The sequence below is a fragment of the Pantherophis guttatus genome, chromosome 17 (assembly GCF_059756535.1).
Source record: "Pantherophis guttatus breed Tessera chromosome 17, ASM5975653v1, whole genome shotgun sequence".
Classification (NCBI taxonomy): Eukaryota; Metazoa; Chordata; class Lepidosauria; order Squamata; family Colubridae; genus Pantherophis; species Pantherophis guttatus.
In genome coordinates this window covers 8555198-8578508 of record NC_142079.1, presented here as the reverse complement: position 1 = coordinate 8578508, position 23311 = coordinate 8555198, and the positions used below count along the sequence as shown (strand labels likewise).

At 44.4% G+C, this 23311-nt stretch overlaps 2 protein-coding genes across 3 annotated transcripts in view; one reads left to right on the top strand and one right to left on the bottom strand.

Moving 5' to 3' along the window:
- Positions 1–4370, bottom strand: part of CDC45 (cell division cycle 45) — a 21818-nt gene extending 17448 nt beyond the window's left edge. Inside the window, exons 1-4 of one of the 2 annotated variants that reach the window (XM_087880227.1) lie at positions 4302–4370; positions 1744–1803; positions 604–696; positions 82–219 (exon numbers count right to left, since the gene is read on the bottom strand). In XM_087880227.1, the coding sequence (XP_087736353.1) occupies positions 82–219; positions 604–696; positions 1744–1803; positions 4302–4370 (360 nt within the window). Of the gene's footprint in view, positions 1–81; positions 220–603; positions 697–1743; positions 1804–3087; positions 3447–4301 lie in introns of those variants that run through there. The other variant, XM_034435791.3, reaches the window with a different exon arrangement.
- Positions 4018–23311, top strand: UFD1 (ubiquitin recognition factor in ER associated degradation 1). The gene is made up of 12 exons (XM_087880229.1): positions 4018–4683; positions 5480–5612; positions 7972–8004; positions 9067–9188; positions 11138–11268; positions 12079–12151; positions 12333–12401; positions 14443–14508; positions 16369–16416; positions 18633–18721; positions 21450–21531; positions 23195–23311. Exons 1-12 carry the CDS (start codon positions 4681–4683, stop codon positions 23267–23269), a joined length of 924 nt encoding a protein of 307 aa, XP_087736355.1. The 5' UTR covers positions 4018–4680; the 3' UTR covers positions 23270–23311.

Sequence of the window (23311 nt, the reverse complement as noted above, 5' to 3'; positions counted from 1 at the left end):
TATAAGAACAAACGCCAGGAAACTGGGCCTCATTTATGAAGTCAATATTTTATTTTATTTTTCTCAAAAAGGAGAACTTACTTGCGTCTCATTGTAAATGTTCACTACATTGATAGGTCTATGAGTATCGCAAACAAAGAACAGGGTATCATCTTCGGGTTGAAGGATTTCCAGGAGGTCAATGTTGGCCCCGCAGTTTAGGAGCACAAAATACTTGAACTGTAAATAAAAGCAAGCAGGTTGTGGAAATAAATCTGCATGAAAGGTTGTTAATATATATCCCAGAGTAGCTAAACTCTTGGGAATAGATACAATTATCCTTCAAGAAAAGTTTTAAAATTCCGATTAAAAAAAAATAAATCAGAATTTTAATTATTTAAGCTCCATTTAGCATAATAGGATATGGATATATATATATATATATATATATATATATATATATATATATATATATATATATATATATATATATATATATATATATATATATATATATATATATATATACACACACACACACACACACACACACACACATACATACACACACACACACACACACACACACACACACACGTCCCATTTATTATTATTTTTCTTTACCTGATCCTTATGTTCTAGAAATGCTGTTTCCAGTTCTTGCCATCCAGATACTGGGACTAATGTATATTGCACATGATCACACTGGAATAAAGCCTAGAGAAAAATGAAGACTAGATTTAACAGCAAAGGCTAATACTGTAGCTTCACTTTAGCTGAGCATAGCAACAGCAGCTTCCAAGCAAGTTTTTTGAGCAACTGTACATTTACCAATTATATTTAAAGACAAACAAGCTCGAATTGTAGAGCTTTAGTAATCGCTCATGTTGTTTAACACTCTAATTTTGTATTTTTACTATCTTTAAAATAAATGATTTATAGGCTAGAGGGAAGTTGGCATTTTATCATGGAAATCATAATTATCATCAAAATCATGCAAGGATAATTTTCTTTTCCCCGTTCTATAAAGTTGTTCCACTGACATAACTTTGATTTATATTTATAAAATTTATTTGCCATTTGACTCATATCCAATGACTATAGATTTGTACACTAATTCATTTATCATTAAAAGAGCATCCTGAGAGCACTTTCTATAGGAAACATCTGGGACGTATTTGGAGGTAATTGTAACTAAAAACCATGTATTTTTTAGAAAATAAGGCAAACTCCCTCAATTACCTCACCCCCCAGCCATTGCCCTGCATGAATGATACTGTAGTAAGGTAAAGGTAAAGGTTCCCCTCGCACATATGTGCTAGTCGTTCCCGACTCTAGGGGGCGGTGCTCATCTCTGTTTCAAAGCCGAAGAGCCAGCGCTGTCCGAAGACGTCTCCGTGGTCATGTGGCCGGCATGACTCAATGCCAAAGACGCACGGAACGCTGTTCCCTTCCCACCAAAGGTGGTCCCTATTTTTCTACTTGCATTTTTTAGGTGCTTTCGAACTGCTAGATTGGCAGAAGCTGGGACAAGTCACGGGAGCTCACCCCATTACGCGGCGCTAGGGATTCGAACTGCTGAACTGCCGACCTTTCAATCGACAAGCTCAGTGTCTTACCCACAAAGCCACTGTGTCCCTTATACTGATACTATATCCATTTATTTGGAAATAATATTCATTGCATGCTTACTTACAGTTCTTTAACCCAATTGCACAATATTTTGTCACTTGTACACTCAAAACACTTGAAGGGCAGACTTACCTGGAGGATTTTACAAGCACATAATGCATCTATGTCTGAAGCTACCAGAAGCAGCACCCGCTGTAAAAAATATATATATACAATTAGCAACTACAGGGAGTCCTCAGCCTATCACCACAACTAAGCCCAAAATGTATCTTGCTAAGGGAGACACTTGTTAAGCAAGTAATGCGGTTGTTTAAGTAAATCTGGTTTCCCCGCTGACTTTGCTTGTCAGAAGGTCGCAGAAGTTGATCACATGATCCCAGGACACTGCAACCGTCAAAAATGTGAGTCAAGTTGTCAAGCATTTGAATGTCAATCACCTGACCAATCGGGATGCTGCAACGGTCGTAAAACAGTCCTAAATCACATTTTTCAGTGCCGTTGTAACTTCAAACGGTCACTAAGTGGACCGTTGTAAGACGAGGACTACCTGTACCAGGTTGGTTTATCTGCCTTTCCTAGTTAGGAGCAGCCGATCCCTGAATCCCTCTCCAATCTAGTCCATTTCATCTTCACCTCCATAGTTTCAAGGGCTTTGCTTAGACTTCCGCAAAGCCAGTTCTGAAAAGTTTTCTCCCCTTTCAGAGCTTTGACTCCCCCAGTGGGATCTCGCTGGCCACTCTCTAACCCCAAGGCACTACACTGCCTATCTTCCCCAGCCACCGGTCCCTAAAACCCGAAAGGGAACCACCCACCCACCCCAAGCCCAGCTCCACCACCCTGACAGGAGGCCTATCCAACCGCCCTACCAGATAAGCCTACAGCTTTTACAGGGTGGACTACAATACCCATCTTCCCCAGCCCCGAAAACCCTGAAGGGGGAACCCTCATCCCAGGCCCAGCTCCTCCCAGGCCTCAGCACCGGAGTCCTGTACAACAGCCACACTGGAGCAGCCCAATGGTGGATTACATGTCCCATCCTCCACAGCCACCAGTCATTTCCCCCACCCCACACACACACAGACACCTCCATCCCCAAACAAATCCCCATCCAGGTCCATCTGCCTCCTCCCCGACCCTGTAAACCCTCTGCAACAACCCAGCCTATGGGCAGAAAGGTGGGACTACAACACCCAGGCTGAACTACAACGCCCATCCTCCCCAGCCACGACTCTGCTGGCTCGCCCCCTCTTTCAAGGGGAAAAACCCTCAGAATCTGGCCAGGCCCAACTCCGCTCCTTTATCCCCCCCACCCCCGCCACCCTGTCCCCTCAGCAGTGTTAAGCTTGCACAACAGCCCGACCGGGTAGGCTCATTGGTCATTCTCAACGCCGCGGACTACAAGCCCCATGCTCCTCAGCCGTCGTCCTCAATCCTCCTCCTCCTGCTGACCCCGAGAGGCTCCAGCCTCCCCCTCACCTGGCCCACGACCACCTCGTAAAACTCCTTCCGAAAGTCTGTCAGGAACATGACCGGCCGCGAAAACAACAATGGCGGCGGAGGGCGAGAAGAAAGACCCGCTTCAAGAAAGGCGCCAAAGCAGCGCCTTCCCCTCATTGGTTGGGACGCTCCGGAAAGAGACCAATCGGAGGCCGAGGATATCGCTCTGACGTTCTGGATAGGCGGGATCATACCTTTCTCAGTCCCGCCCTCTTCTTCACCCGTCTGAAAGACGAGGAGAGAAAAGGGGGATACGGTCTTTATAGTTTCAGAGAGAGACTTCCGGCTCTCAAAAAAAAAAAAAAAAAAGCATCATTCCATACGTGCGGGGCGAAGAGGGTGGAAATACGGTAGGATGCTTATATAGATAATCGCAGGGTGGGGGTCCCGTTCTTTTCCAAGGCTTGAAATAATTAAATCAGGATACATAGAAAGAAATAGATTTATTTATTTATTTGTCAAGCATGTATAACAGATAAAAGTATAAACATAATTTGAATACATGAAAAGGATACCAAAAGGGACATTAGGACAGGAATTTTTTTTTTAAAAAAAATTTAATTTCGTTTTGGGGCAGGCAGACTTCTTTTAGGTTAAGACTTCTGTCCTTAATAAATAAATAAACAAACTTCTCTTTTTGTTTCTACACTTTTATGCCTTCTAAAGTGCTCAGAAGTTATTTATATTCTGAACAGTACAATGTATAATAGTCCTACACAGTAGTCCTTGAAAAATGATCATAAATCATAATTTTTCAGTAACTTTGGTCACTAAATGAAGTGTTGTAAATCGAGGACTATCTGTATAAAGAAGTTTCACTAATCAATTATTATCCCCTATCCATTTTCCTATTCTTATTCGCAGTGCCTAAACAGTACCGGTAGTAGATGTTGCAACGCAAGTCTTCCTAACTCTTGGGCCAGGAGAGTGACCCACCATCTTTTTTTCCCCCTTTTCAGAAGCAAAACAAAAACAGAGCCAGCATAGTAAGGGCAAACTGGTTGGCCGCCATCTTTGATGAGGGCATTCCCTTTCCTATAACGTTCCCCGCTTTCTGTCTGAGTTGATAAACCCCTAAAAACAACTCTAGAGTCGCCTTATGAAGAAAGCCGTAAGGACGCTCCTGTAATTCCGAGTATCTTAAAGGAGACTCGGCTGCGTTAACTACGCAGGGAAAACAAGGATAGTTTTACCGTTCCGCTTGAGTCGTTTGCGCACAGCCGGAAAAAAAAACATCGACGGACCGATGGCGCGAACTGCATTCTGGGAGGCGTAGTTTCTCGGCTCCTTTAAACTAAAGCTTCCTGCCTGCTCTTCCCCGCAGAAGTGACCCATAATCCGAAGAGAGAAAGGGGGTCCGATCCCCGTTTGCTCCCCAGCCAGGAAGGCCGGATTTGGGGGACCCCCGCGTGGCGAGGCCTGGGCCTGGGTCTAGGCCGAAGAGCGGCTCTCCATCCGCAGCGAGAGGCTTCCTAGCCGGGCGAAGAGCGGAGAAGAGGCTCGGCGGCTGCCGGTTTTTTTGGGGGGACCCTTGGCCGGCTGGGAGGGGAGGCCGGAGGAGGCATCGCCACCATGGTACAGGCCTCGGGATACCCCCCTCCCCATCCAGAGGTCGAGGGAGGGCCAGATGTTGGCAGGGAGGGAAAATGCAGACTCATCTGGCCGGGAAGGAGCTTGGCTGGCTGAAAGCTGACACGGGATGGACTACAAATCCCATGTGGGCGGGGTGGATTGCCTATCTCCAGGCAGGCCTCATGGGCTACATATCCCACCCAGGGTTTGTGGGGTACAGAAATCCCATCCTGGCAAGGTGGGTTTCAAACCACATCTGGGTGGGGTGGACTACAAATCCCATGTGGGCGGGGTGGACTGCCTATCTCCAGGCAGGCCTCATGGGCTACAAATCCCACCCAGGGTTTGTGGGGTACAGAAATCCCATCCTGGCAGGGTGGGTTTCAAACCACATCTGGGTGGAGTGGACTACAAATCCCATGCAGGCGGGGTGGATTGCCTATCTCCAGGCAAGCCTCATGGGCTACAAATAACCACCCAGGGTTTGTGGGGTACAGAAATCCCATCCTGGCAGGGTGGGTTTCAAACCACATCTGGATGAGGTGGACTACAAATCCCATGCAGGCGGGGTGGATTGCCTATCTGCAGGCAAGCCTCATGGGCTATAAATCCCACCCAGGGTTGTTTGCTTGTTTGTAAAATTTATTGGCTGCCCATCTTACCTCGAGGTAACTCTGGGCGGCTTACAACTGTAAAAGATTTAGAAATATATAAATTAAAAACATAAATTAGGAGAATTGATCATGGCAAATCGATTGTGCTCGTCTTAACGCCCCCTTCTTTTTCTTCTTTTCTCCAGTTTTCTTTCAACATGTTTGATCACCCCATTCCCCGCGTCTTCCAGAATCGTTTCTCCACCCAATACCGCTGTTTCTCCGTCTCCATGCTCGCTGGCCCTAATGACCGATCCGATGTGGAGAAGGGCGGGAAAAGTATGCGCTGTTTGGCTTTCTTTTCAATTTGATTTACTGTAACTTCCCTCTCTGGCAGGCTGAAATAGCAATGATTTTGGCCCATAGGTGATGGGGGGAGAGGAGGAGGAAGAGGAGGATAAGCAGGGGTGAAATCCAGCAGGTTCTGACAGGTTCTGGAGAACCGGTAGCAGAAAGTTTGAGCCGTTCGGAGAACCGGTAGCAGAAAGTTTGAATAGTTTGGAGAAACGGCAAATAACACCTCTGGCTGGCCCCAGAGTGGGTGGGAATGGGGATTTTGCAATATCCTTCCTCCAGGAGTGGGGAGTGAATAAGGATTTTGCAGTATCCTTCCTCTGGAGTGAGGTGGGAATGGGGATTTTGCAGTACCCTTCCCCTGGAGTGGGGTGGGAATGGGGATTTTGCAGTATCCTTCCCCCTGGAGTGGGGAGGGAATGGAGATTTTGCAATATCCTTCCCCCTTGAGTGGGGAGGGAATAGGGATTTCGCAATATCCTTCCTCTGTAGTGGGGTGGGAATGGGGATTTTGCAGTATCCTTCTGGAGTGGGGAGGGAATGGGGATTTTGCAATATCCCTCCCCCAGGAGTGGGGAGGGAATGGAGATTTTGCAATATCCCTTCCCCGGGAGTGGAGAGAGAATGGGGATTTTGCAGTATCCTTCCCCCTTGAGTGGGGAGGGAATGGGGATTTTGCAGTATCCTTCCCCTGGAGTGGGGAGGGAATGGGGAATTTGCAATATCCATCCCCTGGAGTGGGGTGGGAATGGAGATTTTGCAGTATCCTTCCCCTGCCACGCCCACCAAGCTGCACCACGCCCACTAAGCCACGCCCACAGAACCGGTCATAAAAAAAATTCGGATTTCACCACTGAGGATAAGCCCACTTTTATTCTGGAACCATCTTTCACAGGAAACCTGCCTGATGAACTTAAGAAATATAGCCCTGCATTATTTATCGAGCTCCTCTTCGGGTTTTTTTTTAAAAAGCGCTTTATTTTCCAAGCCTCTCAGAGTTGATTTCTAACGATTTTCTTCACAAGCGGCTATGGAAAGAACTCAAGTGCTTCCAATCTTTTTTAAAAAAAAATAAGCTGGAGACAACATGGCTATGAATCATTAATAACTCTTATCTTCCCTTGCTTTAAATTTGCTTTTTTTTCATAAAAAAAAAATGGACCAGATCAGCTTGTACTCAATACAGCCGCCAAAGCTTGTAAATCTGTTTACAGGCCGGTGTTTGCTAGAAATGTGATTTATCTCTTTTAATGTGTTTAGATAACCTGGTCTCGTGCTCTGGTTAAAAGAGTCATCATTTCTTCACGAGTGTTGTGCTTCCTATACCTGTTTGCCAACTGACTGGGCGTGTCCCTTAGTTGTTGTCCTGTGGGAACATCCTGTTTTACCTGGTTACCTCATATAGGGAGCCTCATATTTATGTCTTGACCTAAACAACTCATAGCAGCTGATATCCCACATAATAGAATCTGGGTATTTCATTTCATGACCGTTTGAAGTTACAACGACACTGAAAAAAGTGGATTATGGACATTTATTTATTTTATTTATTTTGTCAGATTTATATACCGCCCTTCTCCGGTAGAAAAACCCGACAATAAGTAAAAATTAGATAATATTAAAACCAAATTTAAAATCCCCAAATACCCAAATTAAAATCCGCGGCAGATCAGGGAAGTTGGTGGGAGAGCCATGTCTTTAGGTCGGCGCGGAAGGTCGGGGGCCGTCCGGAGCTCGGTGGGTAACCCATTCCAGAGGGTCGGTGCGGCCACAGAGAACGCCCTCATCCTGGGGACCGCCAGCCGACATTGTCTAACTGAGGGGACCCGGAGGAGGGCAGCCCTATGTGAGCGCACTGGGCGGTGGGAGGCCGGTAGGAGGTGATCCTGCAAATACCCCAGGCCCGCACTTGCGACCACTGCAGCATCCCCATGTCCACGTGATTTAAATTCAGATGCTTCCCGGTAGCCATTTTGGGCACCGCGTGTGCAGGGTTACGTTCGGAGTATAAGACGCATCCAAACTTTCAGCCTCTTTTACGAGGGAAAAAGGTGTGTCTTATACTCTGAAAAATACGGTAACTTTTTGCAGTGCGGTTGTAACTTTGAACGGTCGCTAAGTGAACTGTTGTAAGTAGAGGACTACCTGTACAATCCTGACAATCCCAGAAAAGATTTTAAATTGAAAAACACTACTTTGGTACCTTCAATATTGGCGAAATGGTTGAAGTCTGTGGTTTAAATGTCCTAGAATTGCTTTGTTGTTGTTGTTGTTGTTATTGTTGCCAGCAGGTGTCTGTTTTTCCTGACATTTTTCACAAATTGTTTTTGTCTTTTTCCTGCAGTAATTATGCCACCCTCTGCCTTGGATCAACTCAGTAAGTTGTGTATATTTAATGTGTTTTCATGCTTGATATTCTATTACTGCACATCTATTTCTTTAAAGCACTGTTGTCCTACTCTTTGCCCAAAATTATTGGTTTGGCAGCATCTATCTTATCTATCTATCTTTCTATCTCATCTATCTATCTAGCTCTATCTATCTATCTATCTATCTATCTATCTATCTATCTATCTATCTATCTATCATCTATCTATCTAGTATCCATCCATCCATCCATCCATCCATCTTCCTTTCTTTCTTTCTTTCTTTCTTTCTTTCTTTCTTTCTTTCTTTCTTTCTTTCTTTCTTCTCATCTATCTATCTATCTATCATCTATCTATCTATCTATCTATCTATCTGGTATCTATCTATCTATCTAGTATCCATCCATCCTTCTTTCTTTCTATCTATCTATCTCATCTATCTATCATCTATCTATCTATCTATCTATCTATCTATCTATCTATCTCATCTATCATTTATCTAATCTATCATCTATCTATGTCTGTCTGTCTATCTATCTATTTATCTATCTATCTATTAATGTATCTATCTATCTCATTTATCATCTATCTATATCTGTCTGTCTGTCTGTCTGTCTGTCTGTCTGTCTCTCTCTCTCTCTCTATCTCTCTATCTATCTATCTATCTATCTATCTATCTATCTATCTATCTATCTATCTATTTATCATGTTTCTAAACCACCCGTCTCCCTCAAAGAGAGGTTCTGGGCAGCGTACGATGTAATATAACTGATGAAATTTTAAAAAGTGCAAAAATTAATCTTAGAAATTAAATTTTGATAAAAAATTGAATTCAATTTTTACCCAAAGATAGGTTCTCTCTGCCAACCTACGGTCTCAAAGACATCTTTGGGGGAGGGAAATGGGATAGGGAGGAGAGCAATTAAGTTTAAGCAAATTAAAAAAAAACCACCCTCTTAGTAACACTAACTAACCGATGGCGTTAGCTGTCCTAGCGATTTTCTGCAAGGTCAAGAATTGTCTCCTTGGATATAATGAACTTTGTAGATTTCCTCTCTACTTGTTTCCACCAGGTCGGCTTAATATTACCTACCCGATGTTGTTTAAATTGACGAATAAAAATTCGGACCGGATGACTCATTGCGGCGTGCTGGAATTTGTGGCTGATGAAGGCATCTGTTACCTTCCACACTGGGTAAGTAGATGGTTTTGTTTCATGAAATTAGAGACACGGTGCTCAAATATGTGTCAAGATTGATTTAATACAAACAAAATCCATTTTAAACTCGTCTATGGGCATCTAATTTAGCAACCCTCAACAAAGCGCGAGTCTCTTCGGCAACGTCAAATTATTTTACATGCTGTTTTCATGGCGTGTCCCAAATCTTCTCCCCATTTTTTTTTTTAATTTTGATTTATATGCCGCCCTTCTCCGGAGACTCAGGGCGGCTTACAATGCGCTAAGCAATAGCTTTCATTGTTTTGTATATTTATACGAAATCAGCTTATTGCCCCCACAAACCGGGTCCTCAATTTACCTACCTTAGAAAGGATGGAAGGCTGAGTCAACCTTGAGCCTTGGCGAGATTCAAACCTGCAGTAATTGCAGGCATCTGGTCTTGATAACCAGCTTAATAACAGGGTGCCTTAGACCATTTAGTATAGCGATGAGAGCATCTGCTACTTGGCCAATTTCTTGCTCCTGAACCATTGGTGAAAGTGGATTACTTAAGGTGGATGTATTTTGTTCATTTGTACACCGCAGTTCAGCGGTTCGAACCCTAGCGCCGCATAATGGGGTGAGCTCCCGTGACTTGTCCCAGCTTCTGCCAACCTAGCAGTTCGAAAGCAGATAAAAAAATGCAAGTAGAAAAATAGGGACCACCTTTGGTGGGAAGGCAACAGCGTTCCGTGCGCCTTTGGCGTTGAGTCATGCTGGCCACATGACCACGGAGACGTCTTCGGACAGCGCTGGCTCTTCGGCTTTGAAACGGAGATGAGCAGCACCCCCTAGAGTCGGGAACGACTAGCACGTATGTGCGAGGGGAACCTTTACCTTTACCTTATACCACTTTCAGCTGAAAATCCTTTACAATCAAATATTTATTTCCCGGACATTCTTTTGCGAGTCTTTAACCTTACAGAGCACTAGGACAGACTCCATGAGGAATGTGATGGATGTGTTCACCTCCTTGAGTTATTTGTAGAAATAATAAAAGGCTGGGTACAAATGAACAAATAAAAGTTTGCCTTCACTCTGCTGAACATCTAATTCTCACAGTACTGTCTTGAGGTCTATGTATATATTTCTTTTATGTACTCCGAGAGCGTATGCACCAAGACAAATTCCTTGTGTGTCCAATCACACTTGGCCAATAAAAAATTCTATTCTATTCTATTCTATTCTATTCTATTCTATTCTATTCTATTCTATTCTATTCTATTCTATTCTATTCTATTCTATTCTATATTTACTCAATATTGTATGGCTGGAGTATTATTGTTACCCTTCTCATCTTCTTTACTATAACCCCTTTTACTGGCATCAGGATTACTATTATTATTACTCTGTTGCTTTGCATGTACACTGAGAGTTTCTGCATGGGAGACAAATTCTTTGTGTGTCTAATCACACTTGGCCAAATAAAGCATTCCATTCTATGCCATGCCATTCCCTTCCATCTCTGCTTCTCCTTGTCCCGTTCTCTTTCTCCTTCTCTCTTCTTTTCTTCCTCCTCTTCCTCCCCCCTCCATTCCTCCTCTCTTCCTATGTCTCTATTTCTGTTTCTATTCTCAGGTAAAAGTGGTAGATAGTCAATTTCAATAGCCTCCTATCAATTCATGGTCAATTTCACCCCCTTTTCTTTTCCCCCCACTCTCAATTTTGAGACCTCTCTTTTTTTTTTTTTTAACCGTACTAAAAAGATTTGATCTGGAATTGTAGATGACTGGTTAAAGAGTGAACATACACGGGGAGAAGTTACCTTTCCTAGTGGGAAAATTAAAGATGAATTTCTTCCCTCTGGCTGTTGCAATCCTATTTGTTATCTGTTCCTCCTACTTCTGTTTGCAAACTTTATAGTGAATCATATTGAGCTTCGGGCCTGGCATGAAATCCGTTTCCACTCTGTTTTTCTCCTCAAGATGATGCAGAATCTTCTTCTGGAGGAAGGAGGCCTGGTGCAAGTGGAAAGCGTCAACCTCCAAGTGGCCACCTACTCCAAATTTCAGCCACAGAGTCCCGATTTTCTCGACATCACCAACCCCAAAGCTGTGTATCCTTTTTGGGTGGTCCTTCAAGAGGGAATCACCTTGATTCATTAGAGCTGGAATGCTTTGCTTCTAAATGTATACAGGTAGCCCTCGACTTTTCAATGCTTCATTTAGTGACCTTTCAACATTACCAAGGTACAGAAAAAAGTGACTTAGGACCCATGATCAAAATTCAGACGCTTGGCTACCGACTCAAATTTACGACGGTTGCAGTGTCCTGGGGTCACGCCTTCCCCTTTTGCGTCCTTCCGACAAGCAAAGTCAGTAGGGAAGATGGATTCACTTAATAACCGTGTTCCCAATTTAACCGCTGCAGCAATTCCCTTAACCACCGTGGTAGGGAAGGTCGTAAAATGGGGGAAAACTCCCTTAACACCTGTCTTGCTTAGCAACAGAAATGTTGGGCTCGGCTGTGGTTGTAAGTTGAGGACTCCCTGTATCATCATCATCTTTTAAAAATCCCTTGCGGGGTGGAGTCTGGGCAACTGAATGGAGCTAGCAGAATGTTTAGTGGCCGGATGCTTTTCCTGTCGCCAGTACGGAGTTTTGTTCAGCAGATGATATTCTCATTGTGCCCAGAGAGAGAAATATCCGCCTTTACTTAGGATCAAACTCACAGCCTCCTGATTGTGAGGCGAGAGCTCCGCCTCTAGGCCACCGCACTACTTCTTGAGGACTACCTGTATGTGTGTGTGTGTGGCGGGGGAATTCAGCTGCGTTCAGTAACTTGTATATCATTTTCCAAAGTTTCTTCTCATGTTTTTACACTGTGATCGGGAGATCTCCGTATTTCCACTTAACACTCTCGGAAGATTGGAAAACGCACTCCGGAATTTTGCTTGCCTCACCACTGGAGACGTCATCGCCATCAATTACAACGAAAAGGTAGTTATTTGCAGACAAGGAGAGGCTACAACAGTGTTTCTCAACCTGGGAAATTTTTAAATTATGTGGACTTCAATTCCCAGAATTCCCCAGCCGGCTAGTTTTTAAGGGATGGGAAAGACTTCCACGCACTCTGTTCTTCATCCTTACTTTCTTTCTTTCCCCCCTTTCTTTCTTTTAGATCTATGAACTTCGCGTCATGGAGACCAAGCCGGACAAAGCTGTGTCCATCATTGAATGTGACATGAATGTAAGTCAGGGATGGACAGTCTTCCATCTTGGCTTAGCCACTGGTAGGGCAGATTGGTACCATTGCGATACCAAAATGGAACAAAGCAGACTTCGGCCTGGTAGGGTTGTCGTCACGGGTGGGCTCCTGGGGGTTTGGCAGGGTTCGGGCGATCCTCTAGCCAAGGATTGCCGGGGTTTGGCGAACCCCCAAATGCCACCTCTGGCTGGCCATGCCCACCCCTCCCCTCCCAGGAGTCTCCATGCGGCCCAGTCATCATTCCAGATAAGTGCAGGGACCACGCGGAAGGTCTGGGAGGGTGAAAAACGGGCCTTCCGGAAGTCCAAAAATGGGCCTTCCGGAAGTCCAAAAACGGGCCTGTTTCCGGCCTCCGGAGGGCCTCCAGACCCCAGAGGAAGCTGTTTTCGCCCTCCCGGAGGTTCAAGAAAAGCCTCCGGAGCCTGGGGAGGGTGAAAAAGCCTCCCCACTCCTCCACCGTGGTATGGTACAGGCAGCCGAGTAGCCCACGCCCACCATGGCCACGCACACCCAGCAACCGGACAGCGAATCCGTTGCTAAAGGATCTGAAGCCCAGCCCTGGTTGTCGTGTCTGCTCACCACACACTTTAACACAACAAAACTCGGTCTTGCAAAGTCTTCTAACAAGCAGACTCTAAATCAGCGTTTCTCACAGTCATATACTTTCAAATGGGTGGACTTCAACTTCCAGAATCCCCCAATCAGCAGTGCAATGCTGGCAGGGGAATTCTGGAAGTTGAAATTCATTCATTCATTCATTCATTCATTCATTCATTCATTCATTCATTCATTCATTCATTCATTTATCTGAGGGCCTCCTCAGGGTGCCATCAGCCAAACAATGTAGGCTGGTGACCCCCAGGGGGAGAGCCTTCTCTGTGGGGGCACCTACCCTCTGGAATCAGCTGCCCCCAGAGATAAGGAGAATCCAAGACCTCAGTGCCTTCCGCCGTGCCCTTAAAACCCACTTTTTCCAGCAAGCCGGGCTGGCTTAAGAAGAAATTTTAAAATGTTTTAATTGGTTTGTGATTTTTAAATTTTTGGGCCAAATTTATATATATTTTAATTGTTCTTAATATTTGTATTTCATGTTCTTAATTCTGGCTGTGCACTGCCCTGAGTCCTTAGGGAGAAGGGTGGTATATAAATTGAAAAATAAAATAAAAATTTTTTTGTATTTATTTATTTATTTATTTATTATTAAATTTATATTGCCGCCTATTTGCCCATGGCAACCCAAGGCAGCTTACAGAATACAAAAACCACATTTAAAACAATAAAACTAATTTTAAAAAATCAAATAAATTAATATCATAATAAAATAAAATCACTCCCCACCTCCCGCCCCGGCAACAGCAGATCACGCGAGCCATTGAATGGGCTCCATCCCGCTCTGGGTTCCCCAGGCCCGCTGGCAGAACGAGGTCTTCCGCGCCTTCTGGAAGAGTATTAGAGGGGGGGCCATTTTAATCTCTGGGGGATTGATGTTCCAGAGAGAGGGAGCCACCACAGAGAAGGCTCTTCTTCTGGGTCCCACCAGGTGTATCTCTCTCGGGGATGGGACCTGCAGCATTCCCTGCCTCCTTTTAAGTTCATGCATCTTTTAACCCTCTGTGAGTGAAGAGATACTCATTAAATAAACCGGGGTTTGTAAACAATCTGTAATAAAGACGTTGGCAAGCAACTGGCCCAGCTGGAAGGAGGGATCAAATAGGGAATTAGCCTGGACTCATTACCTAAGCACAAGAGAGCATGGTTTGACCCCTCCCACCCCTTGAATGCTTTTGAACTTCATGGTTTTTCCAAGGGGAAATCTGCCCATCTAGGAAGATTCCTGTATTATAGGCGTAGAACAATAAAGTAGCAACTTTAAACTCTACGTGAGTGCGTCTGATTGCTCGTGCCTGACATAAAGTGGATTTCTAGGTACCGTGATGATTGTGAGTTGGGTGTAACTTTTGTGTTGCATTGACTTAAATTTGTGCGCTGGGTGTAACTTTTGTGTTGCGTTGACTTAATGCAGGTGGACTTCGATGCACCTTTGGGTTACAAAGAGCCCGAGAGACAAGCGCCTCACGAGGAGTCTGCTGTAAGTTGCTTCTTGTTGTGTTGTTGTTGGCTCTTGGCTTCCTTCTCCCGCTAGAGAAACACACACACACACACACACACACACAAACTCTCTCTCTTTTTCTTGAGAGAAGTAGTGATCCATTTCATCTTCAAAATGTTTGGAGAGTTTAGTTTAGTTTATCGTCATTGCACATCGTACAACAAAATTAAATGTCTTCAGCGTACATTGTAACTATAAAAATAAAAACACAAACACACATCCTTCACATTCTATACAACTGTATTGAAAACCCCTGATATTGCATTAATATTGCACTATACACTAGAATTCAATATAGTTACTGCTCTGGGATAGAAGCTGTTTTTCAGCCTATTTGTCCTTGTTTTTATTGCCCTGTACCGGCTGCCAGATGGTAATAGTTCAAAAAAAAAAAGAGGGTGCCCAGGATGAGATGGATCTTTAAGAATGTTTTGAGCTTTCTTAAGGCAGCGGGAGCTATAAAAGCTCTTCCAAAGACGAGAGGGGGCAACCAATAATCCTCTGGGCAATGACGTTGACCCTCTGGAGCGCTGTCCTATCTGCCACTGTGCAATTGGCAAACCAGACACAGGTGCGGTCAGTTAAAATACTCTCTATGGTGCAGCGGTAGAAATTTACCAGCAGTATTTCAGTACAGCCATAGGAAACATGGAACTGGGACTGATGGTTTTTCTCCATTGGATCAGCTGATCTTCAACTCCTTTCTCTCTTCACATCACAGCCTGGCACAATTATGGGTTGCTGGATTTTTTTAAAAAAAAAAAGATTTATTGGTGCCATGGCTCCTATCACCCCAATCATTTCCAAATACGAGGGTTACCCTGTTAAATTTTATGTCTGTTTTTCTTTAAGGGGTGCTGACCTTAACACTAACATATCGGGGGGTCAAATACCTTCACCAAGTTATGCAATTGCACAAAAGTTTTAATTTAGATAGGTCATTTCATCGTTGATTTTTTCCCCTTTCCCTATAATGAATGGTTTGTGTCAAACTATATCTCTTGTACCCTGTTTCCCCCAAAATAAGACATCCCCTGATAATAAGCCCAATCGGGCTTTTGAGCGCATGGCAATAAGGCCAAGCGCTTATTTCAGGGTTCAAAAAAATATAAGACAGGGTCTTATTTTCGGGGAAACACGGTACTGTAAAGACTGGTTAAAGAGCATAATAAAGATGTTGATTTAATCTGATTTATGCCGCTGGGAACCTCAGGGTTATTCCAAGCATAAAACTCTACTTTAGTAGAGGTTTTGTTTCTTCGGTTATTGCCCCAACAGCAGACAAGTTGGAAGCAGAGTTTGTGATAAGCCTGATAAGAGCTAAATTCTTCTAGAGGAATACTCCAATTTATCTGTGCTGCCTTCTGAAGCCATGACAAAATAACAGAATAACAGAAGGGACTTAGAGGTCTTCTCGTCCAACCCCCTGCCTAGGCAGGAAATCTTACACCACTTCAGACAAATGGTTATCCAACATCTTCTTAAAAACTTCCAGTGTTGGAGCCATTCACAACAGGCAAGTTGTTCCACTTATTAATTGTTCTCACTGTCAGGAGACAGTGAGACATCTCCTTAGCTCCAAGATGCTTCTCTCCTTGATTAGTTTCTTCTTGTCCTGCCCTCAGGTGCTTTGGAGAATAGGTTGACTCCCTCTTCTTTGGGGCAGCCCCTGAGATATCGGAAGACTGCTATCCTGTCTCCCCTGGTCCTTCTTTTCATTAAACTACACATACCCAGTTCCTGCAACTGTTCTTCATATGTTTTAGTCTCCAGTCCCCTCATCATTTTTGTTGCTAAATGAAAGAGCTTCATTTATCTTTTTTTCCTCTTGCTTTTTAGGATGTTGAAGCAGATCACAGCGGCTATGTGAGCGATCTGGGATTCCGTGTAAGTCTCTTTATTGAGATAAAACCAGTGGTGGGATTTAGCCAGTTCGGGCAAACCGGTAGTTAAATTGCTGGCTGGCCCCTCCCTACCCCGCCCCTTCCAGGAGTCCTCACGTGCCCCATTTTAGCTCCCAGGTAAGTGCAGGGAGGCCTACTAGGGCCAAAAACGGGGCATGGGGGGTGTGGCACAGCCCCCGTGGCTCGTTTTTGCTCTCAGGAGGCTGCTGGGAAGCCTACTAGGCCCAAAACGGGGCGCGGGAGATGCGTCGTGTGTTTCCCCCTCCCACGGCCCATTTTTGCTCCCAGTGGGGTGCAAGAGGCGGAGCGTTGCCTGTCACACACCCCTGGCCATGCCCACCATGGCCACGCCCACCCAGCCGGTCACTTATTTTTTATTAATCTCTGCGATTCGCTACGGATTTCATACTCGAGACCATCTGCTTTCCTTGTGTGTCCAATCGCACTTAAATAATAAAGAATAAAGCATTAATAAAGAATTCTATTCTATCTATTAGGGCACAGAAACAGTTGTTCAATTATTTGAATCCCACCACTGGATAAATCTTACTTGGTTTAATCATTGGGATTTTAAGCTACCTCAGTCAGATTGCAAACCCTGTAAAGAAAAGCAAAAAAAACCAAAAAAAAAAAAGATCTTTGATGCTCTGATTTTTGTTCCTTAGAGGGTTGGCTTCGGGGAACTTTGGGATAAAGTCTGATTTAAATCTGTTCTGTCGAGGTGTTTTTTTTTTAAAATGCGATCTCGGAGCCTCGGTGGTGCAGCGGACTAAAGTGCTGTTAAGTAGCACTTAGCTGCCAGCTGCCTGCAATTACTGCGAGTTCAAATCTCACCAGGCTCAAGGTTGACTCAGCCTTCCATCCTTCCGAGGTAGGTAAAATGAGGACCCGGTTTGTGGGGGAATAAGCTGACTTTGTATAAAAAAAGAACACCGCTTGGCCCCCCCCCCCAAAAGCCCTACTAAGCAGGTATATACAAAAGTATGAAGGCTATTGCTTAACGCATTGTAAGCCACCCTGAGTCTCCGGAGAAGGGCGGCATATAAATCGAACCAATAAATAAATAAATCTCAATAAATTTCGAAAATGGCAGAGAAGCAAGAAAATAGAGAAGCAAGAAAGAATCTCAACGAAAAGCAAGATAAAAGTGGGAACCCCCCCCCCCAATTATCTTCGACTTAGAACAGTCCATTTAGCGACCGTTCGGTTTCAACGGCACTGAGAAAAGTGACTTCACGACCGTTTTTCATATTTATCGACCGTTGCAGCATCCCCATTGTCACGTCAAAATTCAGATGCTTGGCAACTGACTCGTATTTATATCCCAAGATCACATGATCCCCTTCTGACAAGCAAAACTCAGTGGGGAAGCTTAAGATTCACTTAATAACCGTGTTCCCAATTTAACCGCTGCAGCAATTCCCTTAACCACCGTGGCAGGGAAGGTCGTAAAATGGGGCAAAACTCCCTTAACGCTTGTGTTGCTTAGTGACAGAAATGTTGGGCTCGGCTGTGGTTGTAAGTTGAGGACTCCCTGTATCATCATCATCTTTTAACGACCTTATAATAATCCCTTGCGGGGTGGAGTCTGGGGAACTGAATGGAGCTAGCAGAGTGTTTACTGGCCGGATGCCCTTCCTGTCACCAATGCAGTGTTTTGTTCAGCAGATTATATTCTCCTTGTGCCCAGAGAGAGAAATAACTGCCTCTACCTAGGATCAAACTCACAGCCTCCTGATTGTGAGGGGAGATCTCCACCTCTAGGCTATGCACCATTCATCATCATCTTTTAACTCCCTTAACGCCTGTCCTGCTTAGCTACAGAAACATTGAGCTCAGCTATGTTTAACTAATTTAATCAACCTCAGTGATTCACTTAACAAACGTGTCAAGAAAAGCCATGTAAAATGGGGCAAAATTCACTCAAGAAATGTCTGGAAATCTTGGAACCCGTTGTGGTCGTAAGTGGAGGACTCTGGAAAAGCAAAAAGGGGAAATGGCTCCCAACTTTTCTTTGATACAAATATATTCGGTTCAGTTTTGATGCCCCCCCTTGTCAGATATACGTTGTAGTTAAGTCCTCGGAGATAGGGCGGCATATAAATTTAAAATAAATAAATAAATAAATATAAATTGCATTAAATAAATAAATAAATAAATAAATAAATAAATAAGTGATGATTTTTCTCTCTTCTTAAGGCGTTTTCTGGATCTGGGAACAGGTTGGATGGAAAAAAGAAGGGAGTCGATCCAAGCCCGTCTCCAATTAAACCAGAAGATATTCGACGGTTAGTTGGGCCTTTCTTTTTTTTTTTTTTTTACTTCCACCACAATTCCCTCAGATCGTTTGCTGTTTTTTTTTTCTGGTGGTCTGGTTTTCCTCATCGCTTGTTTTGTTTAGGCCTAGTTCAGCGGTCTGCAACCCTTAAACACTCAAAAGAGCCATTTAGACCCATTTCCCACAGAAAAGAAAACACCGGGAGCCACAAAACCTGGGTGGGCGTGGCCAACTCGATGTCACTCACTCCCACCCAGTCACATGACCCCTTCCCTAGCCACGCCTACCCAGCTGGTCATTAGGGCAGAGAACCGGTTGTTAAGAAACACCGGGAACCACAAAATCCTTTTGACATCTCTCTCTTTCTCCCTCTCTCTCTTTATCTCTCTATGTCTCTCTCCCCCTCTCTCTGTATCTCTCTATGTCTCTCTCTCTCCCCCTCTGTCTGTATCTCTCTATGTCTCTCTCTCTCTCCCTTTCTCTGTATCTCTCTATGTCTCTCTCTCCCCCTCTCTCTCTGTATCTCTCTGTCTCTCTCTCTCCCTCTCTCTGTATCTCTGTCTCTCTCTCTCCCTCTCTCTCTGTATCTCTCTGTCTCTCTCTCTCCCTCTCTCTGTATCTCTCTATGTCTCTCTCTCCCTCTCTCTCTGTATCTCTCTGTCTCTCTCTCTCCCCCTCTCTCTGTATCTCTCTGTCTCTCTCTCTCCCTCTCTCTCTGTATCTCTCTGTCTCTCTCTCTCCCCCTCTCTCTGTATCTCTCTATGTCTCTCTCTCTCTCCCCCTCTCTGTATCTCTCTATGTCTCTCTCCCCCTCTCTCTGTATCTCTCTATGTCTCTCTCTCTCCCCCTCTCTCTGTATCTCTCTATGTCTCTCTCTCTCCCCCTCTCTCTGTATCTCTCTATGTCTCTCTCTCCCCCTCTCTCTGTATCTCTCTATGTCTCTCTCTCTCTCCCCCTCTCTGTATCTCTCTATGTCTCTCTCCCCCTCTCTCTGTATCTCTCTATGTCTCTCTCTCCCCCTCTCTCTCTGTATCTCTCTATGTCTCTCTCTCTCCCCCTCTCTCTGTATCTCTCTATGTCTCTCTCTCTCCCCCTCTCTCTGTATCTCTCTATGTCTCTCTCTCCCCCTCTCTCTGTATCTCTCTGTCTCTGTCCTGGCCGCTTCTCCATCCCCTGCCATCGCCCTTGTCAGGCCAGGCGAGGAGTGACTGGGAGGGGAGGATGAGGGGTAGGGCCAGCCAGTAGTGGGATCACCCGACACAGGGAGCCACAGCAGAGGGCGCAAAGAGCCGCAAGTGGCTCCGGAGCTGCAGGTTGCTGACACCTGGCCTAGTTTAATATCTAAACCAGGTGTCCCCAACCTTTCGGACCTCAGGGACCACTAAATTCATAATTTTAAATCCCGCGGACCACTAATATGATTTGCCTAATGACTGGCTGGGTGGGCGTGGCCAATTCAATGTCACTCACATCGCCTTTACTCGCCCTTCCCCTCCCAGCCCCTCCTCGCCTGCCCTCCCCCCCCAAGGCTCCTTAGGGCCCCAACAGGAAGCAGTTGTTGGAGCTAAGCAGCCACCACGAGAAAGTTGGCAAAACAGCTCAGTTCAAATTGGATCTGGCCAAGAAGGGGGCTCAGCAGAAGCACCTCACTGAGGACTAGGAGCATAGGCTTTCCAAGCAGAGGGAAGACCTGCAGGAGTGCAAGGCCAGGTACCGACGCCTGGAGGCTCAGTGGGCTGAGATGGTCAGCCAGTTCCAGGCCATGATGCAGTCCCACCGGAACGAGGCTCTCCGGCTCTTCGCCACCAGCGGCACTTCCCTCCAGCCTTCGCCCAAAGCCCCACACCAGGAGGCTGAAGCAGACCCCAAGTTGGAATTTCTGCCCCCCTCTGACCCACACAAAAAGACCCCGAAGGGGGAGACTCTCTGCAGCAATGCAAACGTTCATTGCACGTATCCATCCCAGGGGCTGTAGTTTGAGGACCCCTGATTTAGTGTAATATTAAAAATGCAAATAATTTTTCTGCGGACCACCTAAATTTTCTCGCGGACCGCTGTTGGTCCACGGACCACCAGTTGGTGACTGCTGATAGTTGTCTGGGTTTATCCAGTATATGGGGTCATCAAACCATATTAATAACCAGAGTGGCTGGTTTTGTAAAGCCGCTTAAACCGAAATAACTCACGGCTGAGTTTTGCAAATTATGCTGAACCCTAAAATAAGGTGAGGTGGGAGTAGAGCAGCGTGTTGTGAGAATCCAGCAATTGTCTTTCTGGATTCATCATCATCATCGTCTTTTAACGATCCCATCATCCCTTGTGGGGTGGAGTCTGGGCAACTGAATGGAGCTAGCAGAGTGTTTTAATGGCCAGATGCCTTTCCTGTCACCAGTGCGGAGTTCTTGTTCAGCAGATCTATTCTCATTGTGCCCAGAGAGAGAAATATCTGCCTCTACCTAGGATCGAACTCACAGCCTCCTGATTGTGAAGCGAGAGCTCCACCTCCAATTGTCTTTCTGGCTTAATGGGTTGATTTTGAAATGCTTGTGCCAGCCAGCATCCTTTTGACTTATAGCGTCTTACAAAATACAGTAAAATTTTCAGTGAGTTAAATATCTAGGCCTAGAACAAAAGGGGACATGTGAACACGGGGCCCTGAAATGCAAAATTGACCGCCATAAACTTTTTCCTCAATCCTGTCTTTTTAAAGGAATAACTTTCTCCCTTCCTCTTGCCAGGGGCATCCCGAATTACGAGTTCAAAATTGGCAAAATCACATTCATTCGAAATTCCCGGCCGCTGGTCAAGAAAGTAGAAGAGGTGAGAGTGAAGTTGGGTAGGGATTTTTCCTAGATTGTGAATTTCAACAAGCTTTGCCCAAACCAGCCAACCAGAGAAGTTGTAGCCGGTTATTGTGATCTGTTATACATCATCACATTCCAAACATCAGCAATATATTTCCCGACTTGACTACTGCAATGCTCTCTACATGGGGCTCCCCTTGAAGTGCACCCGGAAGCTCCAACTGGTCCAGAATGCGGCTGCGCGAGTAATTATGGGAGCAACATGGCGCTCACAAGTAACACCTCTTCTACGCGAGCTGCACTGGCTTCCGGTGGCCTTCCGAGTGCGCTTCAAGGTATTGGTTCTTACCTTTAAAGTGCTCCATGGCTTAGGACCTGAGTACTTACGAGACCACCTGCTGCAACCGATAACCTCCCACCAACGAATACGCTCTCACAGAGTAGGCCTACTCATAGTACCATCATTAAAACAATGTCGCCTAGTAGTTCCAAGGGAGAGAGCCTTCTCTGTGGGGGCACCTACTCTTTGGAACAAAATACCCCCTGGAATACGAATAATCCCAGATCTTCGCACTTTCCGACGTGCCCTGAAGACTTTTCTGTTTCAACAAGCAGGGCTAGCATAAACATCTAAATTCTATGCCAAGGTCTTAGCAGATACACCAAGTTGACTCAATCTATTATTTACTGTTTATAAATATATATATATATATTATATATTATATGTATATGAAATCTTAATCTGTTCACCGCCCTGAGTCCTTCGGGAGAAGGGCGGTATAGAAATTCAATCAATCAATCAATAAATATTATTTGATGGAGAAACGAAAAAAAGATGAGGGGGGGGAAAAAGAAACAAATATATCAAAAAATGTTTTTTTTTGTTTGCTTTTTTTTTAATCCAGTGACACATCTTGATAACAGATATAAAAGAGAGATTAACACAGTTGGAAGGGATCTTGTAGAGCATCTAGTCCAACCCCCACCCAAGCATTTTTTTTAATAAAAGTTTTTTTTAACAAACATAAAAACAAACAATACATCCTTAATCATTCAGTGTTTCATCTGAGTGAATATTTTGTGTCTTCTACTCCTCCATCTTCATATTTCTATCATACCTTTATTTTTTCATTTAGATTGTTACATCATTCTTCCCAAATTTCTTATGTTTATATTAATTCATCAATTATCTAAATTTATATATATATATCTCTTCTCTAACCATTAATATAATTTCCCCCATACTTTAAAATACTCCGATTCTTCCTTTTCTTTAATTACCAACGTTAATCTATTCATTTCTGCACATATTTTTTTTTTTGGTGTTTGTTTTGTTAATTGCATTTGGATGCCTTTCCCATCTTAAAACTGGGCAGTATTGATATATGGCATAAGAAATAATAAATAATTCAACGTCTTTTTTTTTTTTTTTTTAAATCTGAATCTGATGGAAGTCGGAAATCTGATGTTAATATTGTGTTAAGTAGCTTGCGAGCCAAAATGCCCAGAGATGATTTATATAAGCTTTTCTGATGTCTCCTGTCAAAAAAATATCTGGATCCTCCATAAACTTGAAAATTGTTCATCCGAATAGCATTGAAAGCAGGACCTGTTGACTCTGTGAGTGCAATTCCAGAAAATAATTAGGGTCCAAAATCACCTTTTCTCCGTTTTTTCAGGATGATGCTGGCAGTCGTTTTATCGCGTTTTCTGGAGAAGGTCAGTCCCTTCGCAAGAAAGGCCGAAAACCCTGAACTCTTAACGCTCGGACGACAATAAAATAATCCTGTAGCATT

Excerpts from the sequence above, each read along its gene's own strand:
- UFD1 (XM_087880229.1), top strand. Across the intron at positions 5,613-7,971 it reads TGTGGAGAAGGGCGGGAAAA|TAATTATGCCACCCTCTGCC; the intron begins GTATGCGCTGTT and ends TTTTTCCTGCAG. Across the intron at positions 8,005-9,066 it reads CTCTGCCTTGGATCAACTCA|GTCGGCTTAATATTACCTAC; the intron begins GTAAGTTGTGTA and ends TGTTTCCACCAG.